Source organism: Phacochoerus africanus, chromosome 8 (assembly GCF_016906955.1).
Source record: "Phacochoerus africanus isolate WHEZ1 chromosome 8, ROS_Pafr_v1, whole genome shotgun sequence".
Lineage (NCBI taxonomy): Eukaryota > Metazoa > Chordata > Mammalia > Artiodactyla > Suidae > Phacochoerus > Phacochoerus africanus.
Window position 1 is genome coordinate 54,164,901 of NC_062551.1, and position 21,324 is coordinate 54,186,224.

The following is a 21,324-nucleotide window of genomic DNA, read 5'->3' on the forward strand; positions in this document are numbered from 1 at the left end:
GGGCCGCTAGACATGCCCCCGGGAACATGGCGCCAGCGTGGACCAATCAGGCTGCTGAGGGCGGGTCCTCTGCGGGAAAGTGGGCACGGCCTAGGGGGGAAATCACCAAGAACGCACTGGAGGTCCTGGCTCAGGAAAACGCCCTCTGCATCGAAGGAGAGGTGAGGGGCTTGAAGGATCCTAGACGCTTTCTTGGGTCTTGGGGACAAGGGAGGCGGGGGACCAGCGTCTCGAGGAAGATGGGCTGGCCACCAGTGCCTCTAGATCCTGGGAAGAGAGGGGGCTGGGGGCCTGGACCTTTGGGTCTGGGGAAAGAGGGGATTGAGATCCCAAACTCCTGAGTCTCAGCGAAGAGGATGCTGGAAGCCAGGACGCCTGGGTCTGAGGAGGGGAAGTCTGGGACCTCGGAATCCTGGGTCCGAGGAAAGGAGAAGCTTTGAGTCTTGACTCTTGGAAGGAAGGCAGGGAGCGGCGCTGGGGGTCCAGACTCCCGGGTCTAGGGGAGGAGGAGGCTTGGGACAGACATTTTCCACCTCTCCGCCCCCCGCAGACCACGCGGCCATGCCACCCTATGGGACCCTTACAGCCCTCCTCCTCCTGCCACCTCTGCTGCTGCTGCACGCTGTTCTGGCCGTGCCCCTGGACCGGGGGGCGTCCAAGGAGGAGAATCCCGCGACCGAGAGCCCCGTGAGTGGCCCTGCCCTGCTTGCCAGCCAGGTGTTTGCAGTAGTACTACAATTCTCGCTCCCCCACCGTGGCCTCTGGGTGGCTACGGATGCGGCTTGGAGTTTCCCAGCCACTCTTTGCAGTCCCAGGGCTTTGACGTGGTGAAAAACATGGGGGCGGTTGTGTGCGTGTCTGTGTGAGATTCCTAAGTCCCTGACTTAGAAAATCAGTTTAGATTTTAGGTGAAAAATCTGCATCACCCTTAGTAAAAAAACCTCTCCGCTCTTTTAAGATGCCCTCCCCTCAAGAAGGAATGGGGAGGGGGGAGAACTACATTTCCCAATAGCACCTTGAGCAGGTGGTGTTAGCTAACTGGCCTCATGGTACTCATGGGAGTTGTAGTTTAAATTATGATGGGCATGTACACTGCTGATTTATTCCAACGTGTGTTTATCAAACAGTGTGAAACCTTTGGTCTTAGGGAATTTTGAACTTTAAAGATCCTCAAGGCCAGTACCCTCACTTGTGACTCCTACAGCTCCCACTAGGAATGGGCACATCACTATCTCTGGAACAGATCGTGCCATGCTCTTGGGTGGCAGGTCCCCACCCAACTAGTGAGACCTTTGCTCTGTGAAATCGTTGCAGACACAGACGGGAAGCTGGAATCCTCTCTCCCTTCATTCTTTCCACACATTTCTTGAGCACCTTCTCTGAGCCAGGCACAGTGCCCCATGCCCTCACAGACCACCCTAGCTCGCTGGGAAGGCAAATAGGTGGGCCCTTTGAGAATGGACACCAGGAGTGATGGTCAAGGGTGAAGGTATAGTCACTTGGGGTGAGATCTGAAGAGTGTGGAAGAATATTCCAGGCAGGGAGTTCCCTTCGTGGCTCAGAGGTTAACGAACCCGACTAGGATCCATGGGGATGCGAGTTTGATCCCTGGCCTCTCTCAGTGGGTTAAGGATCCGGCGTTGCCATGAGCTGTGGTGTGGGTCACAGACACGGCTCGGGTCCTGCTGTGGCTGGGATGTAGGCCAGCGGCTGTAGCTCTGATGGGACCCCTAGCCTGGGAACTTCCATATGCCACAGGTGCAGCCCTATAAAGGAAAAAAAAATTTTTTTAATAGAAAATTAAAAAAGAAAAAGAATATTCCAGGCAGAAGGAAGAGCCTGGGCAAAGCCTGCATGGCGGAGGAGAGCAGAGTGAGTAGAAGGACTTGGAGGAGGCTGGTGGAGCTGAAACAGAGCAAGAGGGAGATGAGATCAGAGAGGGGCTGAGGCAGATCCCAGGGGCCAGGGTGAAGAATGACAGCACAGAGAGTTAGAAACACCAATAACAAGTTTAGTAAACCTAAAACTTGTACTAAGTACCGAGTTAAATATTTATCGATATTAACTCTTCATGCTCACAACAAACAGCCCCTATGAGGTGGGCACGTGTTAACTTTACAGATGAGGAAACTGAGGGACAGAGAGGTTGAAGTGACTTGCCCAAGGACTAAGGTTGCTAGACTTGGCAAATGAAACCGCAAGACTCCTTTAAAATCGGATTGTCTGTTGTAGCTCAGGAGGTTAAGAATCCGACTAGTACCATGACGATGCAGTTTCCATCCAATCCCTGGCCTGAGTGGGTTAAGGATCTGGCGTTGCCATGAGCTGTGGTGTAGGTCGAAGATGTGGCTCAGATCTGGTATGGCTGTGGCTGTGGGGTAGGCCGGCAACTGTAGCTCCGATTCAACCCCTAGTCTAGGAATCTCCATATGCCATGGGTGAGGCCCTAAAAACAAAAAAAAAAAAAAAAAAGAAGAAGAAAAGAAAAGAGTGAGGCAAGAAGGTCAGAGTCAGGAGTTCCCACTGTTGCCTAATAGGTTAAAAATCCAACTGCAGCCACTCAGGTCGCTGTAGAGGTGCAAATTCAGTCCCTGGTCAGAAACTTCCCTATACCATGAGTTCGGCGATTAAAAAAAAGAGTCTGCACCTATAAATGTAATAAAATATATTAAGTAATTAAAAACAGAAAAAAAAAGAGTCAGAGGCCATGTGATGTCATAAGCAGAGGTTAGAGTGATGCGAAGCCACGAGCCAAGAGGGCAGGCAGCCTCTAGAAGCTGAAAAAGGCAAGGAAGCAGGTTGTCCCAAGAGTCTCCAAAATCAGCTCAGCCCTGCAGCCCCATTTTGGACTTGTGACCTCCCGGATTCTAAGACAATAAATTTTTTTTTTTTTTTTTTTGCTTTTTAGAGCCATACCCGGGGCATATGGAGGTTCCGGGTCTCGGGGTCGAATTGGAGCTACAGCTGCCAGCCTACACCACAGCCACAGCCACACAGGATCTGAGCTACGTCTGCGACCTACACCACAGCTCACGGCAACATCAGATCCTTAATCCACTGAGTGAGGCCAGGGATCGAACCCACATCCTCATGGATCCTAGTCGGGTTCATTAACCTCTGAGCCACGAAGGGAGCTCCCCATTTACTTTTGACCCCAGCTCTGAGAGGTAGGGAGTGCATTGCCTCTTTTGCACATGGGAGAGTGAGGCCCAGGAAGAGGAAGGCACCAGCCGCCTCCACACGGCAGGGCCAGGAGCCCAGGGATCTTGGTCTGTCTGGTTCACTTGCTGTGTCCCCTAGAACAGTGTCTAGAACACGGTTGGGGCTCGGTGCATGCTCCTTGAATGAATGAATGAATGAATGAGTGTATATTTCACTGCACACCAACAAATACCAGCGTGTGGCTCTGTGGGCGGCCTTGGGCCGGGTGTTTACCCACGTGGTGGCCACTGCCTCTTCCCTAAGGTCAGACCTGGGAAGAGGTGAGAGCTGTGGCCCTGGGGTTGCAGAGCAGGAGGGGTCTGCTGGCTCCAGGTTCTTTGTCGTGTGGGGCCGGCCTCCCACTTAGGGTTGGGGGTGCTCGCAGGGGAGTGCCAGAGGGGGGCCAGGGCTGGGGCTACTGAGTTCCTCCCTGTGATCTCAGGACACAGGCCTGTACTACCACCGGTACCTCCAGGAGGTCATCAACGTGCTGGAGACGGACGGGCACTTCCGGGAAAAGCTGCAGGCCGCCAATGCCGAGGACATCAAGGTGTGGCTGGGTGCGCGTGCCCGGGGAGGGGAGGCGCGCTCCGAGGGCAGAGTTCAGAAAAAGACTGAGTTCCCTCAGGGGAGACTGTCCAGCCGTCGCAAAACCGAGACAGGGGAGAAGTGGCTTCTTGGGGTCACAGGCTGGGCGGGGATCTGGGGAAAAGAGAGATGTGTGGTTAAACGTGCAGACCCGAAGTCTCAGGTCTCCTGCTTCCCGGTGCCTCCATTTCCCCATCTGTAAAATGGGGTAATAAGAGAACCTGGCCTGGGAGTTCCCCGGTGGCTCAGCAGGTTAAGGATCCGGCGTTGTTGCTGCTGTGGCACAGGCTCGATCCCTGGCCCGGGAACTTCTGCATGCTGTGGGCATGGCCAAGAAAACAATTGAACCTGCCTCATAGGACTTTCCAAGGTAAGTGGGCAAAAGGTTTGGCCGTGTGTAGCCGAGGCCTCAGCTGCCGTGTGAGGGCTGGTTCTACAAGGTCTCCGCATGGTGTTCTCTGTACAGGAAGAATTCGAAACGACGGGAGAGGCTGTCATCACTCCCGTCAACTTTTTGTTTGTTTGTTTGTTTTTTTAAGGGCTGCACCGGTGGCACATGGAAATTCCCAGGCTCGGAGTCAAATCAAAGCTACTGCTGACCACAGCCACAGCCACACAGGACCCAAGCCACATCTGCAACCTACACCACAGCTCACGGCAAACGCTGGATCTTTAACCCACTGAGTAAGGCCAGGGATGGAACCTGCAACCTTATGGGTACTAGTCAGGTTCATTACTGCTGAGCCACAATGGGAACTCCACTCTCATCACCGTTATTTATTTATTTTTTTGCCTTTTCTAGGGCCGCTCCCATGGCATATGGAGGTTCCCAGGCTAGGAGTCTAATCAGAGCTGTAGCCACCGGCCTGCACCACAGCCACAGCCACACAGGATCCGAGCTGCATCTGCGACCTACACCACAGCTCATGGCAACGCTGGATCCTTAACCCACTGAGCAAGGCCAGGGATCAAACCCACATCTTCATGGATCCTAGTCGGGTTCGTTAACCGCTGAGCCATGACGGGAACTCCACTCTCATCACCTTTAAATCTCTTTAAGCCTCCAGAGTTGGCATGATCTTCCCCATTTTCCAGAGGTGGACACTGAGGTCCTGGTAGCCATGTCTGTCCTTCCTGGAGGCCTGAGGCTCCCTCCCAGGGCTGCTGAGCCCAGAGCCTGCCTCCCACCCCTTCCCCCAGGCAGCGTCCTTCGGAAAGGATGCTGTCACCTTCCATGTGTCCCTGTGAGGAGACAGGGCTGCCTGCCTCCCCTCCCCCAACCCAACCCATGCCACCCAGAGTCCCCTCCGCATTTGGGTGAACTGGGGGATCCACCCTGAGTTCTCCAAACACCTGGGCCCAGGGGTTGCCCCAGGGCCTGTGACTGATGGAGAGGGGAGCCCTGCTCTCCCCAAAACTTCCCAGCATCCCTGGGACTCATCTGTCCCCACCTGCCTGGCCCCCAACAAGAGACTAGCCCAGCTCATCCCACCCTAGAGGCCCCCCCAGCTTGCCCAAAGTCATGCGGCTGAGAAGTGACATCAGAAACTGTGGCCAGGGAGGCAGGCAGGTTCTGGAGGGGGACAGCGCTCCACCTCTCACTCCCCTGGGCCAGGGGCCACACCCCTCTGGGCCTTGGTTTCCTTCTCAGAAACCGGGGAGGCTCAGGCAGCACTTTTACTGCCTTGAGGGGGCGGTTGTGCAAATCAGCGATGACCACCACTTCCAGGGCTTGGCCGGGCCCATCTAGCCTGCAGTCAATGCCACTTGTCATTGGTGCTGATCATCGCAGCCCTGTTTTTGAGGTCCAGGGCAGGGAAAGGGGCCACGCGGTGCAGTGATGCCAGGGCTGCACCCAGGCCCCAGGACTCCCACTCTGGGGACCCCACCTTGGTCACCAGCCTGGAAACTGGCCTCCCATCCCTTCTGAGGGACCTCAGGCCAGTGGTTTCTCCTCCTGGGCCTCAGTCTGTTCATCTGTAAAATGGGTTGTGGGCAGGGTTAGAGGACGAACTTGATGAGGCCACCACAGGACTTGGCCCCTCATAGTAGGTGCCTGACTGATTGAGGTTAATTTGACTGGCACTGTGGTCCCTTATCCCGCTGCCTCTGCAGAGGCCACACCCCTCACAGGCTGGAGAGACCAGATGTGAGGCAGGAGGGGGCAGAGAAAGCCATGGGAACAATAGCAGAGAGGGACCCAATCCATCTAACAGGTGAGAGAAGGCTTCTAGGGAAAGGATGCTGCGAGTGAGGTTTGAACTCTCAGTGGTCTGGGACAGAAGTTGAAATGTGGGGTGGCGGACAGAGGAGAAGGGTGACATTTCAGACACCAGGAACTGTGCATGCCAGCAAAGCATTCTGGTACCTTCACCTGTCTGCTGGCAGCTCCTTCTAAGTGACATAAAGACAGAGGGATGCAGCCGGAATGGAGGCGGTGGCATGGGTAAATGCAGGATCTTGCAGGGTCTTGAGTGCTCAAGATTCTGGCCCGCAGCCACGGGGAGCTGTGAGCAGGAGAAGGGTGGGGTCAGCTCTGATTGAGAAACAGCTATAATCCAAAGTGACGATAGAAGTAATATCGCATGCAAAGCCCAGCGTGTGTGTGTGTGTGTGTGTGTGTGTGTGTGTGTGTGTGTGTGGGTCGGGTTGAGGATGTTGTTAGGGGATTTTTCCAAGGGAAGTGCCATCTGCATTGAGTTTGTTTTTTGTTTTGTTTTTGTCTTTTTAGGGCTGCATCCACGGCATATGGAAGTTCCCAGCCTAGGGGTCGAATCTGGGCTGCAGCTGCTGGCCTATGCCGCAGACACAGCAACTCAGGATCTGAGCTGTGTCTGTGACCTACACCACAGCTCACGGCAACACCAGATCCTTAACCCACTGAGTGAGGCCAGGAACCAAACCCACATCCCTGTGGATACTAGTCAGGCTCATTACCCTTGGGCCACCACAGGAACTCCCTGCTTTGAGTTTTGAAAGACAGCGAGCATCTGGTTAGGCTGGAAAAGCATTTGCGGGAGAGAGGCCGGTGGGACCAGCATGTGCAAAAGGCCCAGGGCTGGGAAAGAGTCTTGCAACAGGCATCTATACCCAGTTAATGTTGCCGGATCCATGAGTGTGATGTGATGAGCAGAGATGGGGCTGCAGAGGTGGGAGGGGCCTCAAATACCAGACTTCGGGGCTGAAAATTTATCTCAGGGGCTTCGGGGAGCCCTAGGAGGCATCAGAAAGCTTGCAGAAGGCTCCAGAGAGGGCAGCCTGACCGGCGTCCCCCCTCTCCTGGCAGAGCGGGAAGCTGAGCCGGGAGCTGGACTTCGTCAGCCACCATGTCCGCACCAAACTGGACGAGCTCAAGCGGCAGGAAGTGTCCAGGCTGCGGATGCTGCTCAAGGCCAAGATGGACGCAGAGCAGGAGCCCAGTAAGCCAGCGGCTGTGGGCGGGGCCGGCGGCTGTGGGCGGGGCGGCGTCCCTCCTGGGCCTCCAGGTGATTTAGCGCTAGGCAAGTGGGCCTCCTGGGGCCTCATTCTCCCCACCCCTGTAGAATAGCACAATTTATTAATATTACTCTGTTATTACTTGGCTTCACTTTTTGTTTCAGTTAAGAAATCAGGGAGTTCCCGTTGTGGCTCAGTGGGTTAAGAACCTAACTAGTATACATGAGGCTATGGGTTCCATCCGGGGCCTCACTCAGTGGGTTAAGGAGCTGGCATTGCCATGAGCTGTAGTGTAGGCCGGCAGCTGCAGCTGCAATTCAATCCCTAGCTTAGGTGCGACCATTAAAAAAAAAAAAATCGGTCATTTAAATTTTTGATGTTACTTCAGACTTACAGAAACATTGCAATAGTATTACAAAAAAACTCTTGACTATCCTAATGTAGATTCTGGCATTAATATGTAAGGCTGTATCTCATAGTCTAATTATTATTTGGCTTAAAAAGGAAAGGAGACTCACGTACCAAATAAATTTACCACTTTTTTTTGGCCACAACCGCATGCAGAAGTTCCTGGGCCAGGGATTGAACCCACGCCACAGCAGTGACAATGCCAGATCCTTAACTGCTAGGCCATCAGGGAACTCCTAGATGGATGACATACAAGTTCCCTCCCCAGATATTTATTTATTTATTTATTTATTTATTTTTTATTTTTATTTTTTTTGCCATTTCTTGGGCTGCTCTCGTGGCATATAGAGATTCCCAGGCTAGGGGTCCAATCAGAGCTTTTGCTGCTGGCCTACGCCACAGCCACAGCAACGAGTGATCCCAGCCGCGTCTGCGACCTACACCACAGCTCATGACAACGCCAGATCCTTAACCCACTGAGCAAGACCAGGGATCGAACCTGCAACCTCATGGTTCCTAGTCAGATTCATTAACCAATGAGCCACGACAGCCCCCCCCCCCAGATAATCCAGCATCTTCCCATCTGAAGATCTTTAATTTGATCACATCTGCAGAGTCTCTTTTGCCCCAAGAGGTCACATAGTCACAGGGCTTTGGATGTGGGCTCTAGGAGGCCTTTATTCAGCCCATGGTAGTAACGAGTTCCACCCTGTCCCTCCTCTGTCCAGAACCGGCCACGGCTCCCCAGTGCCCTCAGGATCAAGTCCACCGCCCCCCCCCCCCAGCCCCCCAGCCAAAGCCCTGCACACCCACCCCTCTGGCGTCACCATTCGTGGTACATGCCCCAGGCAACACATCTTTCTCACCCTGGGACTTTGGCCTGTAACATTCTTTTTTTTTTTTTTTTTTCCATATCCATGGCACATGGAGGTTCCCAGGCTAGGAGTCCCAAGTCGGAGCTGCAGCTCCTGGCCTATGCCACAGCCACAGTAGCACCAGATCTGAGCCATGTCTGCGGCCTATACCACAGCTCATGGCAATGCTGGATCTTTAACCCACTGAGTGAGGCCAGGGATCAAACCTACATCCTCATGTTTACTAGTTGGATTCTTAACCTGCTGAGCCACGACAGGAGCTCCCTCATGAGTTCCTGATCTTAACTCGATCACCTCTGCAAAGATCCTATCTCCAAATAATGTCACATTCTGAGGTCCTGGGATTAGGACTTCAACCCCCGTGTGAATTTGGGGTCATGCATTGCAACCTGTGACAGAGATTGAGTGTCATGTGCTCTGGAGCCCAACGGCTGTTCAAATCCTCACTGCCACGTCCTAGATGGTGACCCAGCCAAGTCCCTTCCCCTCTCTGGGCCTGAGTTTTTGCGTTCACAAAATGGGATAACTGGAGTTCTTGTGGTGGCTCAGTGGGTTAAGAACCTGACATAATGTCCCTGAGGATGCGAGTTCAATCCCTGGCCTCACTTGGGGGTTTAAGGATCCAGTGTAGCCATAAGCTGTGGCCTGTGTTGCAGATGCTGCTCAGATCTGGTATTGTATGTGTTTGATATATGTTGGTTATTGTCATGGTTATTATTTTGAGCATCAGCTTCAGTTGTGGCGTTGCCTCCTCCAGGAAGCCTTCCCGGATGGCTCCAGGCTCATTCGAGTGCCTCCAGTGCTTCTCCAGGGCCCTGTGGGACCTCCTTTAGAGCATATCCAGCCCAGGATAGGGATTTTGAAAGAAAGAACATTTCGTGAGTGGTTCATTTTGTTCCCCCCTCCTCTTCCCTCTCATCCAGATGTGCAGTTGGATCACCTGAACCTCCTAAAGCAGTTTGAACACCTGGACCCACAAAATCAGCACACATTCGAGGCCCGGGACCTGGAGCTGCTGATCCAGACGGTAGCATGCAGGGGACCTGGAGGCAGGGGACTGAAGAAGGCTTTGCAAAGTGGAGGAGGAGGAAGCTGAGCCTGGGACATGAGCCTACTCACCCCTGCCTGGCATTTTGGGGTCGGGGGAGCGGATTGGGGTGGAAGAAAGGCTTGGCTTCACTCCCACCTAGATCCACATCCCTCCCTGGTCTTGTCCCTCCCATATGACTGGGGAGAGGAATCCCCTCTGTGACCTCCTTGTGGGCAGAATAATGGTCCCTCCAAAGGCACAACACCCAGAGTAACTGCTATGATGCAGTAAGTTAAGGATCTGGCATTGCTGCCGTTGTGACATTGGCAGCTCCAGCTGGGATTCGATCCCTCGCCCTGGGAACTTCCGTATGCGTGAGTGTGGCATAAAAAAAAAGACCCACACCCTGTCTGCCAAACATGGGGCTATGTATGTGACCTTCTATGGCAAAAAGGACTTTGCGGATGTGATTAAATTGAGGATCTGGAAATGGGAGGAGGATCCTGGATTATCCAGGTGGGTCCTAAGTGTCATCCCAAGGGTCCTTGGAAGAGGGAGATCTGACTGCCTCAGATGGCTGGGCTGCTGGATTTGAAGATGGATGAAAGGGAGTTCCCTGGTGGCCTACTGTTAGGACTCAGTGCTTTCACCCCTGCAGCCCAGGTTTAATCCCTGATTGGGAACTGAGATCCCATCTTAAGCTGCTGCACACCACAGCATAGGCAAAAAACAGAAAAGGAAGAAGAGGAGGAAGAAGGCGACAAAGGGGCCACAGGCACAGGTGTAGCTTAGAAGCTGAAAGGGCAAGAAAAGAGGCTCCCCTAGAGAAGCAGGGGAGCACGGCTTTGCCAACACCCTGGTTTCAGCCCAGTGAAACTAATGTCAGACCCCAGCCTCCATACCAGGAGACGATACATGTGTGTTGTTTTAAGCCACCCAGTTTATGATCATTTGTTAGAGCAGCTAATAATATAGTCTTCCTCTGAGAATTGGGATTGACAGTCTTGTCTCTTGGGGAAGGCCAAGTTCAGGGTTGAGGAGCGGGAGGGGATGCTCGGGCTCGCCACTGTCCCTGCCCTGCTCCCAGCCCTTCCATAGCTCCCCAGTACCCCCAGGACAGAACCCACCCTTCAGCCTGGCCTGAGCCTCAGCCTGCTTTTCTGGCCTCCTGGAGCTCTATCTAGTGGCCATGAACATAATAGCAGCCATTCAACTGGCTCCATGACTGATCCCAGCTCAGTCCTCCAGAGGTTTTTTGCTGCTGATTTCCAGAACATTCCAGAAACTGTCTGCTTTCCTCTAACTCCACTGTCATTCTCCTGGTCTCAATTCCTATCACTTTCAGAGACGGGCTTCTTGTTTCTGCCGTCCATGCTCACCAGCAAGGTTTCTCAACTGGACGCTCTTGGCATTTGGATAATTCTTTGTTGTGGTAGCTGTTTGTGCCTTGTGTGATGTTTAGCAGCATCCCTGGCCTCCAGCCACTAGATGCCAGTAGACCTCCCCCAGCTGTGACAACCAACAATATCTTCCAATGTAGACAGCTGTCTCCTGGCTGCAGTTCCCCCAGGTTGAAAATCCCCCACTGTTCCCCACCCACCAGCTGGATTGGTTTTCTGCCGCTGCCCTACAGCAAATAAGCACAGACTGAGTAGCTTAAAACAACGCAAATTGATCATCTCAGTGTAGGTCAGAAGTCAAGAAGGGTCTTACTACATGTATTAGTTTTGTGCAGCTGCTATAACAAATTACCGTAGACTCAATGGCTTAAAACAACAGAAAAGTATCCTCTTACAGTTCTGGGGCCAGAAGTCCAAAATCAGCACCACTAGGCCAGAACCAAGCTTTCCCTCGAGGCATCTCTTCCAGCTTCTAGGGGCCACCAGTACTCTGTGACTTGCAGACACCTCAGTCCAGTGTCTGCCTCCGTCGTCACCCAGCATTCTCCCCGCGTCTCTGCATCTCCTCTGTAGCCTTCTTATAAAGACATTACTTGTTAGAATTAGGGCCAGGAGGGCGGTCCCGTGGTGGCGCAGCGGAAACAAATCCCACTAGTATCCATGAGGATGCAGGTTTGATCCCTGGCCTTGCTCAGTGAGTGGGGGATCTGGCATTGCCGTGAGCTGTGGTGTAGGTTGAAGATCCGGCTGGGATCCTGCCTTGCTGTGGCTGTGCTGTGGGCCGGCAGCTGTACCTCCAATTCTGCCCCTAGCCTGGGAACCTCCATATGCTGCAGGTGCGGTCCCCCCCAAAAAGAAAGAAAGAATTAGGGCCAGGAGGATCTCATCTTAACTTCTTACACATGCAGAGATCTTTCCAAGTCAAGTGACATTCTGAGGTTCTGGGTGCACATGAATCTGGGGGGACCCTATCCAACCCAGTATAGTGTTGTTATCTCCATTTTTCCAGAGGCGGTGACTGAGGCACAGAGAGACTGTGTAACCTGCCCAGGATCACACAGCCGGTGGGATTTGTTCACATGGCAGAGGCTAGATTTGAATCCTGGGAAGAATAATGAGAGATCCCACGTTCTTTACCACCTAGCTGTACTGCTTTCCATATTAATATTCCATATAAAGTCCACCTCATGTGCTGTTATTTATTATGTATTCCTCTAAGATCTTGAGATTATGGAGGACTTGAAAGAGGTGAGTTAAAATTGCTACCATGTAATCATCCTAATTTTTTTTTTTTTTTTTTTAATGGCCAAACCTGCGGCATATGGAAGTTCCCAGACTAGGGGTCAAACCAGAGCCGCAGAGCTGCCAGCCTACACCACAGCCACAGCAACACTAGATCCAGGCCACATCTGTGACCTATGGTCGCAGCTTGTAGCCATATCAGATCCTTAACCACAGAGCAAAGCCAGGGATTGAACCCGTATCCTCATGGACGCTATGTCAGGTTCTTTACCCGCTGAGCCGCAATGGTAACTCCAACCTAATCTTTTTCGAACAAAGAGAGGAGGCTGTGTGTCATGGGGCAGGAAGTAATGTCAGGACATGAGACCCAGCACAGGTGGAAGTCGGACCAGATTCAGAGCCAAAGGCCTGGCATTTTGGGTTTGAATTAGAGACTGGACATAGACATAAGGTGAGTGAGGGTCTCCCTTTCCCCAGGCCACCCGGGACCTTGCCCAGTACGACGCTGCCCATCATGAAGAGTTCAAACGCTACGAGATGCTCAAGGAACATGAGAGACGGCGTTATCTGGAGTCTCTAGGAGAGGAGCAGCGCAAGGAGGCAGAGAAGAAGCTGGAAGAGCAACAGCGCCGGCACCGAGAACACCCCAAAGTTAATGTGCCTGTAAGGACCCCCATTCCTTCCTACCCCCCGCATCTCCAATTCTCCAAGCTCTGTGAGAAAGTAGCTGAAAAACTATAACTCCCAGCAGACCTTGAGGCCAAAAAGACCCTCTTCATTCCCAGCTATCAACAAGGGCTGCTGGGATTTGTAGTTTTCTTAGTTTTCTTACTTTAGGGGAATGACATCTGAGGGATGGGGGTAAAGGGATCTCTAGCTTTATCCTGTGGGACCCAGACTTCTTGCTCATGAGCCCCTGGCTCTCCCTTCCACAGGGCAGCCAAGCCCAGTTGAAGGAGGTGTGGGAGGAACTGGATGGATTGGATCCCAACAGGTTTAACCCCAAGACCTTCTTCATACTGCATGGTAAGGTGGGGAGGGAGTCCCGAGACCCAGGCCAACCCTGAGGCTCCGACCTTTCTGGGGTCTGAATGCTAAGAAGGGGGTCTTCTTCTCTCGTGGGACTTAGGCAAGCCAAAGAAGTCTGGGCCTATCTCCGCTGGTGGTCTAGAAGGCCCTTCCTTCCCTGTCCATGACGAGCTGGTCCCCTTTTCTGGGATACACCGGACCTCTGGGTTCTAAGGACTGGCTGGTATCCTCTACCCGAGCAAACTGGGCTTGGCTAGGCTGGAGCCCCTCCCATGGCAGCCTAGAAGCCCTGGTCCCCTCCGGGAGCTCTGTTGCTAAGGAGGCGCTGCTCCCTAGTAGGCGGGTCTTCAGGGCCCTGGGAAGCCCCTCCTCCATGGTGATTCAGAGGCATATTCCTCTTCCTTCTCTTCCAGTCTAGAAACATCACCTCTATGCCCAGCCCCTAATTCCAATCTCCAGGCATTTGGCCCAACTTCCACCTGTGCTGGGTCTTACATCCTGATGTTACTTCTTACCAGGGCCCTGACCCAAAAGCTATACCCTGTCAGTAGAGCTTAGCAGGGCCTGATTCATTCAGCAGTTTTTTTTTTTAATCTTTTTAGGGCCTCACCCAGGGCGTATGGAAGTTCCCAGGCTAGGGGTCAAATCAGAGCTGTAGCCGCCAGCCTGTGTCACAGCTACAGCAACATCAGATCAGAGCCACCTACACCATAGCTCACAGCATCACTGGATCCTTAACCCACTGAGCAACGCCAGGGATCAAGCCTGCTTCCTCATGGATACTGGTCAGATTCGTTTCTGCTGAGCCATGATGGGAACTCCTCATTCAGCAAATGTTTACCAAGCAACCTCTAAGGACCAACTTCAGGGAGTCTCAGTGGATACAACTGTGAGCAAAACAAAGCCTCTGGCTTCACAGAGCCAGTGATCGGGCAGACAGATAATCCTATAATCCTGTATTTTTAAGTGACCCTGGAGGGTAAGACACACTTGAATTTTACATAAGCTGCCTATTAAACTGACACTGTTGATGATAAGATGCCTCCCAAATTCACGCATAATGATATACAGGCTTGGGGGGGAATACATCTTAGAATCAGTGAAATATATGTTCCCGTTGTGGCTCAGTGGGTTACGAACCCGACTAATACCCACGAGGATTGGGTTTGATCCCTGGCCTTTCTCTGTGGGTTAAGGATCCTGCGTCGCTGTGGACTGTGGTATAGGTCACAGACACAGCTCGGGTCCTGTGTGGCTGTGGCTGTGGTGGAGGCTGGCAGCTGAAGCTCTGATTGGACCCCTAGCCTGGGAACCTCCCTATGCTGCAGGTGCAGCCCTTAAAAAAAAGAATCAGTGAAGTAGTAGATGCTTAGGTAGTGACGTGTACCAGGGAAATGAGGACAGTGGGATTAAGAGCCTAGGGTGAGGACTTTAGATAGCCTGGTCAGGAAAGGTTTTTGCTAAGCCAGCATTGGGCAGTAGAACTTTCCATGCTGACGGGCCTGTTCTGCATCTGTGCGTCTCATACACCAGCCACCAGCCCTGTGTGGCTATTAACTAAGCATTTGAAATGCAGGTGGGTTTTTTTGTTAGTTTTGTTTTTGGCCATGCCCCAGGCAGGCAAAAGTTCCTGGGCCAAAGATTAACCCACACCACAGCAGTGACAATGCCAGATCCTTAACTGACTAAGCCACCGTGGAACTCCTGATGTGGGTTTTACAACTAAGGAACCGATTTTTTTTTTTTTTTGATAAATTTTTAAAAATTTGAATTGTGGTAAAATGCCCATAACATAAAATCTACCATCTTAGCCATTTTTAAGTGTGCATTTCAGTAGTGTTAGCTACACTTAGTTTTTGGGGGGTTTTTTTGGTCTTTTTTTTTTAGGGCCGCACCCACAGCACATGGAAGTTTCCAGGCTAGGGGTCAAATCGTGCCAGCCTACACTACAGCCACAGCAATGCCAGATCTGAGCCACATCTGCGACCTACACCATAACTGATGGCAACGCTCGATCCTTAACCCACTGAGCGAGGCCAGGGATCGAACCCGCAACCTCATGGTTCCTAGTCGGATTTGTTTCCACTGCACCACAGTGGGAAGGCCCAGTACACATACATTTTTGTGCAACAGTCTTTTCATCCTTGCAAAACGGAATCTCTGTATTAATCAACTCCCCACAACCCCTCCCCCAGCCCCTGGCCACTTCCATTCTCTTTTGTGTCTCTGTGAATTTGACTCTTCAAGCTACCTCTTATGGCATCCTACAGCAATTGTCTTTTTGTGACCCAGCTTATTTCATTCAGCATAATGCCAAGGAAATGAATTTTTCGCTGTATTTGGTTGTTATTAATTTATATTTCATTTGCCTCGTGTAGCTAGTGGCTGCTAGATTGGACAGTACAGGTCTGGAGAGATGAGAAGACATTTGAACCAAGATCTCAGTGAAGGGAGGGGTGGAGCCTCGCAGATATTGAGGGAGGAGCATCTAGGTGAGGGGACAGCAAGCCCAGGCAGGGGAGAAAGAGCTGTGGGTTTCCAGGGTCACTGGAGCAGACTGCCTGAGGGAAGAATGGTAAGAAAGATTGCATAGGAGTTCTCTTGTGGCTCAGTGGGTGAAGGACTTGATGTCCCTATGAGGATGTAGATTTGATCCCTGGCCTCGGTCAGTGAGTTAAGGATCTGGCATTGCCACAAACTGCAATGGAGGTCGCCGATGCAGCTTGGATTTGGTGTTGCTGTGGCTGTGGTGTAGGCCTCAGCTGAAGCTCTGATTTGACCCCAGCCCAGGAACTTCCAGATGCAGCAGGTGCGGCCCTAAAAAGAAAAAGAAAAGAAAGACAGAAGTTCCCGTTGTGGCTCAGTGGTACTGAGCCCGACTAGTATTCACAAGGATGTGGGTTCGTTCCTGGCCTCCCTCAATGGGTTAAGGACTGGCATTGCTGTGAGCTAGGGTGTAGGCCGCAGATGTGGCTTGGATCCCGAGTTGCTATGGCTGTGCTGTAGGCTGGTAGCTGTAGCCCCAATTTGACCCCTGGCCTGGGAACTTCCATGTGCTGGGGGTGCAGCCCTAAAACAACAACAACCGCAACAACAAAAACCAAGACAGACTTAGGAAGGTCGAAGTAGCCCTATAGGAATTTGGATTTTATTCCGTCTCAGATGGGACATTGCAAAAAGGATTTGGAGCAGAGGACCTGGCACCCTCTGCCTTAAGGCTCCATCTAGGTGCTGTGTCAAGGACAGGCTAGAAGGGCCGAGAGCCAAAGGCGGGAGCCTTGTTAGAAGGCATGAGATGATGGTGACTGGACCGTGACAGTGGAGCTGAGTGGTGAGGTTCTGGATTCACCTTGAAGGTCAAGCTGCTGGGACTTGCAGACGGACTAGATGAGGGTTGTAATGGAACAAGAGAGTCAAGGGCGACCCGAGGCCCCCTGGGCAGCTAGAAGCATGGGGAGGGAAGAGCAAGCATGTTTGGCAGGGAAGACTGGGCACTGGGTCTGCTTGTGTCAGATTAGCGATGTCCGTTAAGATATTTACGTGGGAGTTTCCGTCGTGGCACAGTGGTTAACGAATCCACTAGGAACCATGGGGTTGCAGGTTCGATCCCCGGCCTTGCTCGGTGGGTTAAGGAAAGATCCAGCATTGCTATGAGCTGTGGTGTAGGTCGTGGACGTGGCTCAGATCCCGTGTTGCTGTGGCTCTGGTGTGGGCCAGCAGCTACAGCTCCAATTAGACCCCTAGCCTGGGAACCTCCATGTGCCACGGGAGCGGCCCCAAAAATGGCAAAAAGACAAAAAAAAAAAAAGATGTTTATGTGGAGGAGCTCCTGTCGCAGCTCAGTGGTTCACCAACCCAACCAGGAACCATGAGGTTGCGGGTTCGATCCCTGGCCTCGCCCAGTGGGTTAGAGATCCAGCATTGCTGTGCACTGTGCCAGATGTGGCTCCAATCCTGCCTTGTGTGGCTGTGGCATAGGCTGGCAGCTACAGCTCTGATTCGAACCCTAGCCTGGGAACCTCCACATGCCGCGGGTGTGGCCCTAGAAAAGAAAAAAAAAAAGAAAAAAGAAAAGATATTTATGTGGAAATGGAGAGGAAGCAGTGGAGTCTTCAGGTGAGGGGGCAGCTTGCCGATGACATGAAAGCTGAGCAGCTGGGGGAACCCATCTAAGGAAGTCTTGACCACTTAAAACTCTGTAATAATGGAAAATGGTCTCTGCTGCCCAGTATGGCGGCCACCAGCCCCATGTGGCTACGGAGCACTCGACATGGGACAAATGAGACTGATGCATCGAAATTTCAATCTTACTGAGTACTAATCTATTGAAACAGCCCGTGTGGCTAGTGGCAACCATATTGGACAGATCTGAATATTTGCTAGGAAAGAGGCCCCTGACCCCTGGGGTACCCCAGCCCATAGAGGTCAGGAGGAGGACAGAGCCAGGAAGGGAAAATGACAGGCAGTTGAGAGGAGAGAAGGATGTGCTGAGAGCCAAGGGCAGGCTAGAAATCAACCACTGTGGAGAGTTCCCTGGCGGGTCTCGTGGTTAGGACTCGGCACTTTCACCACTACAGCCTGGATTCAGTCCCTGGTCTGGAAACTGAGATCCCACACCAAGCCACTGCATGCCATGGCCAAAAAATGACATTAGATTAAATGAAAATAAATTAACCATTGGATTTGCAAGATCAGCATTCCCAGGCCGCCTCTGCAGGACCCGTGTGGGTGCTGACCTCAGGTGAGCAAGGCTCAGGGGTTGAGGAGCCTGATTGGCAGGTTGAGCCTTCTCTGGCAATGGGAGTGGAGTTGGCCCTGGTAGGCAGGGGCCCCTGACACCCCTGGATCCCAGGTGCTAGGGATGAAGTCATCCTGCATGAGAATAGGCCCAAGAATGGAGCCAGACCCTTACCTACTCTGTCCCCAGGACCCTGGTAGGAAAAGAAAGGGCTGTTTTAGCAACAAACCGCCGTGCGGAGCACTGAAACTTGAAGGCCGCTATCCTACTGTCGGGGACCCGTTGTTACCCGTCCTATAAAGACAAGACCTCACATCAGCCCGATTCCTTCTCCAGCCTTAGGGTCTTCACCCGCTCCGACCTCAGTTTCCCAAGACCCCTTGTTGTCTCTTTCTCAGACATCAACAGCGATGGTGTCCTAGATGAGCAGGAGCTGGAGGCCCTCTTCACCAAGGAGGTGAGTGTCTCAGAAGCCCTGGGCTCAGAGGATGCCCGGATATGTCACATGTCCCCTCAGGGATCCTAGCGGTCCCCTCGGGTCCCCTTGATGTGGGTTCAGTGGAAAACTACAACTCCCAGTAGCCTCCGGGGCACAAAGAGGCTGCCAGGAGTGGCAAGGTGCCCCAAAGGTTGATGGGAGTTGAAGTTGTCTGTGGGTAAGGAGGGTGCGAAAGAGGTTGCCCTGGACCTCTCAGCACAGCCTGTCTGTCATCTGCCCCTGCAGCTGGAGAAGGTGTATGACCCGAAGAATGAGGAAGACGACATGCGGGAGATGGAGGAGGAGCGGCTGCGCATGCGCGAGCACGTGATGAAGAATGTGCGAGGAAGGACTCTGGCTATGGGGGCGGGTGGGCGCCGGGCTGGAGGGAGGTCCAGCTCTTTGCTTACTCCTACCTGGCTCCCCAGGTGGACACCAACCAGGACCGCCTTGTGACGCTGGATGAGTTCCTCGCATCCACGCAGAGGAAGGAGTTCGGGGACACTGGGGAGGGCTGGGAGGTGAGCCCAGGGGATGCTCTGAGTCCTGAATGTGTCTCTTGCCCAGGCCTAACCCTTCTTGCAGCATCTCTGGCCATGTCTGTTTCTCTCTGGGTCTCTGACCTCCCGCATGCCAGCTCCTTGTCCCCCCCCCAACCCCCGGAGTCTTTGTCTTCCCTTCTTTGGGTCTGTTTTCCCTTCACCGGGTCTTTCTCCCCCTTCCCACCTCCCACTCTGGTCTTTCCATCCACATGCACGGCCCAGGCCTCCCAGCCCTCCCTGAACCTCCTCCCTTTGGCGGGGCCCTGTCCAGTGTGGGTGGGCCAGGGCTGGAGTCACCCGGCTGATGGCCCCTGTCCTCACCCCGGCAGACAGTGGAGATGCACCCTGCCTACACGGAGGATGAGCTCAGGCGTTTTGAGGAAGAGCTGGCTGCCCGGGAAGCAGAGCTCAATGCCAAAGCCCAGCGCCTCAGCCAGGAGACTGAGGCTCTGGGGCGCTCCCAGGGCCGCCTGGAGGCCCAGAAGAGAGAGCTGCAGCAGGTGACTGGCCAGGGGAGTGGGTCCATTCTCTGAGACCCTGGTGGTCCTTATCCTTGTGTGTCCAGTGTCAGGGAAGATCCTGCAGCCACTATGTTAATCTCTGGTAGCAGATTCCTGGGTAGCAGCTGCCATCTTGAGTAAGGGCAAACATTGTCCCCATCCCCTGGCTCTGTGGCTCTGTGGCTTCCATGTTGGATAAGGGCAGTGGGGTTGTAAGGCAGAGAGAGGGGAAAGGCCAAAGAGGGAAGAGAAGCCTCCCTTGTCCCAAAGAGTGAGCCAAGCCATGGAACGGGGTGGGGGCCACTAGGTCTTTAGTGTTAAGCCCAACTCTGAATGAGGAAAATCGAGGCTCATCAAGCAAGGACTGGTCTGTGACTGTTAGCACGTTGCCATGGAGACTTGATGTCATACTCTCTTGCCTGTGGGATTCCTCCACCCCTTCCAGGCCGTTCTGCAAATGGAACAGAGGAAACAGCAGCAGCAAGGCCACAAGGACCCAGCCACTGGCCCCGAGGGACAGCTCAAGTTCCACCCGGACACAGGTGCTGGCCCTGGGCCCAGGGGACAGGGAGGGAGCTGGGTGCCCGGACTCCTGGGTCTCAGGGAGAAGGGGCTGGGCTGTCTAGTGCTACCATTTCCTCCCCCTGTTTCCAGATGACGCACCTGTCCCAGCTCCGGCTGGTGACCAGAAGGACGTGGATGCTTCAGAAAAGAAAGTTCCTGAACAGACCCCAGAGCTGCCCCAGCTGGATTCACAGCACCTGTGATCCATCTGGGACCCCAGAACTCTGTGTTCCTTCCAAGGCTGATGGGTTCGAGGTGTCACAATCAACCTCCTCTGGGGGCTTGGCAACACGTGTGGCCTCCTGGGGGAGGGGGAACAGGATGGCTTTTCCAGGCATCATCTCTGCTGCCTCTGCTTCTGCAGCCTTCCAGTCTGTGGTCCCTTCATTTTCTGTCCCCCACCAAGGGACCCACCCTCTCACATCCAGTCGAGCGCTCATTGGCTCAGTCGAACTTAGGGAAGCGCCCCCCACCCAAGAGGCTCTGCTCCACACCTGCCTTTCTCCGTGGTTTGGCCTCACCGCCCAGGTTGTCGCCACCATAGCATCCCGTGTCCTCACAGCTGCTGGAGTCCTGCCGGCTGCTCACTTCTCTTGGTTTACAGGGCTTGGGTGGTCCCTCATGATGTTTCTCAACCTTTTGTGGGACCAGCAACGTCTCAAAGACAGCATCTTCCCCCAGGCTGGGTGTGAGGACCAGAAGAGCCCTTAGCAGCGCTGCCCAGCTCTGATCCCAGGAGCGCCAGCTCTCCCTGACCCTGCCTTCCAGCCACCTCTGCCTCCTCCATGACGACTTGACCCCTAGCCCTTTCCCCCACAGCCCCAGAGGGGGCCCGGAGCTGACCTCACCCCAGGATGGCTTCCAGCCCCTCAGCCTCATGTGGGAGACCCTGCCTACCTTTCCGGCCTTACCTCATGTGACTTCCTGTCTTGCTCTGTACTCTGGTTCCATCCAAATACACTTTCTGGAACAAATCAATGCCTCCGTTTCTTTGTAAATACTGTTCCTTCCAAAACTCCATCTGTGCTTCATCTTCAAAGTCGTCTTCATTCTCCATTTTTGGGGGGGCTGTGCCCACGGCATGTGAAAGTTCCTGGGCCAGGGATCGAACTTGGCACACACAGCAGTAACCCAAGTCACAGCAGTGAAAACACCAGATCCTTAACTGCTAGGCCACCCAGGAACTCTGTCCTCATTCTTTAAGATGGATTCAGGAGTTCCCGTTGTGGTGCAGCAGGTTAAGGTTCTTGTCACCGAAGCAGCTCCTGTCGCTGCCATGGCATGGGTTCCATCT

General features: G+C 53.3%; 1 protein-coding gene across 1 annotated transcript; it reads left to right on the plus strand.

The window, feature by feature from the left end:
* The first annotated feature begins 11 nt into the window (after nucleotides 1–11).
* On the plus strand, nucleotides 12–21,004 carry NUCB1 (nucleobindin 1). Its single transcript, XM_047789977.1, has 13 exons — nucleotides 12–161; nucleotides 551–687; nucleotides 3,644–3,751; nucleotides 7,076–7,208; nucleotides 9,431–9,534; nucleotides 12,657–12,842; nucleotides 13,115–13,205; nucleotides 18,345–18,403; nucleotides 18,671–18,763; nucleotides 18,853–18,945; nucleotides 19,296–19,466; nucleotides 19,912–20,008; nucleotides 20,121–21,004. The coding sequence occupies exons 2-13, from the start codon at nucleotides 562–564 to the stop codon at nucleotides 20,231–20,233; spliced, it is 1,374 nt and encodes a 457-aa protein (XP_047645933.1). The 5' UTR covers nucleotides 12–161; nucleotides 551–561; the 3' UTR covers nucleotides 20,234–21,004.
* Nucleotides 21,005–21,324: the final 320 nt, after the last annotated feature.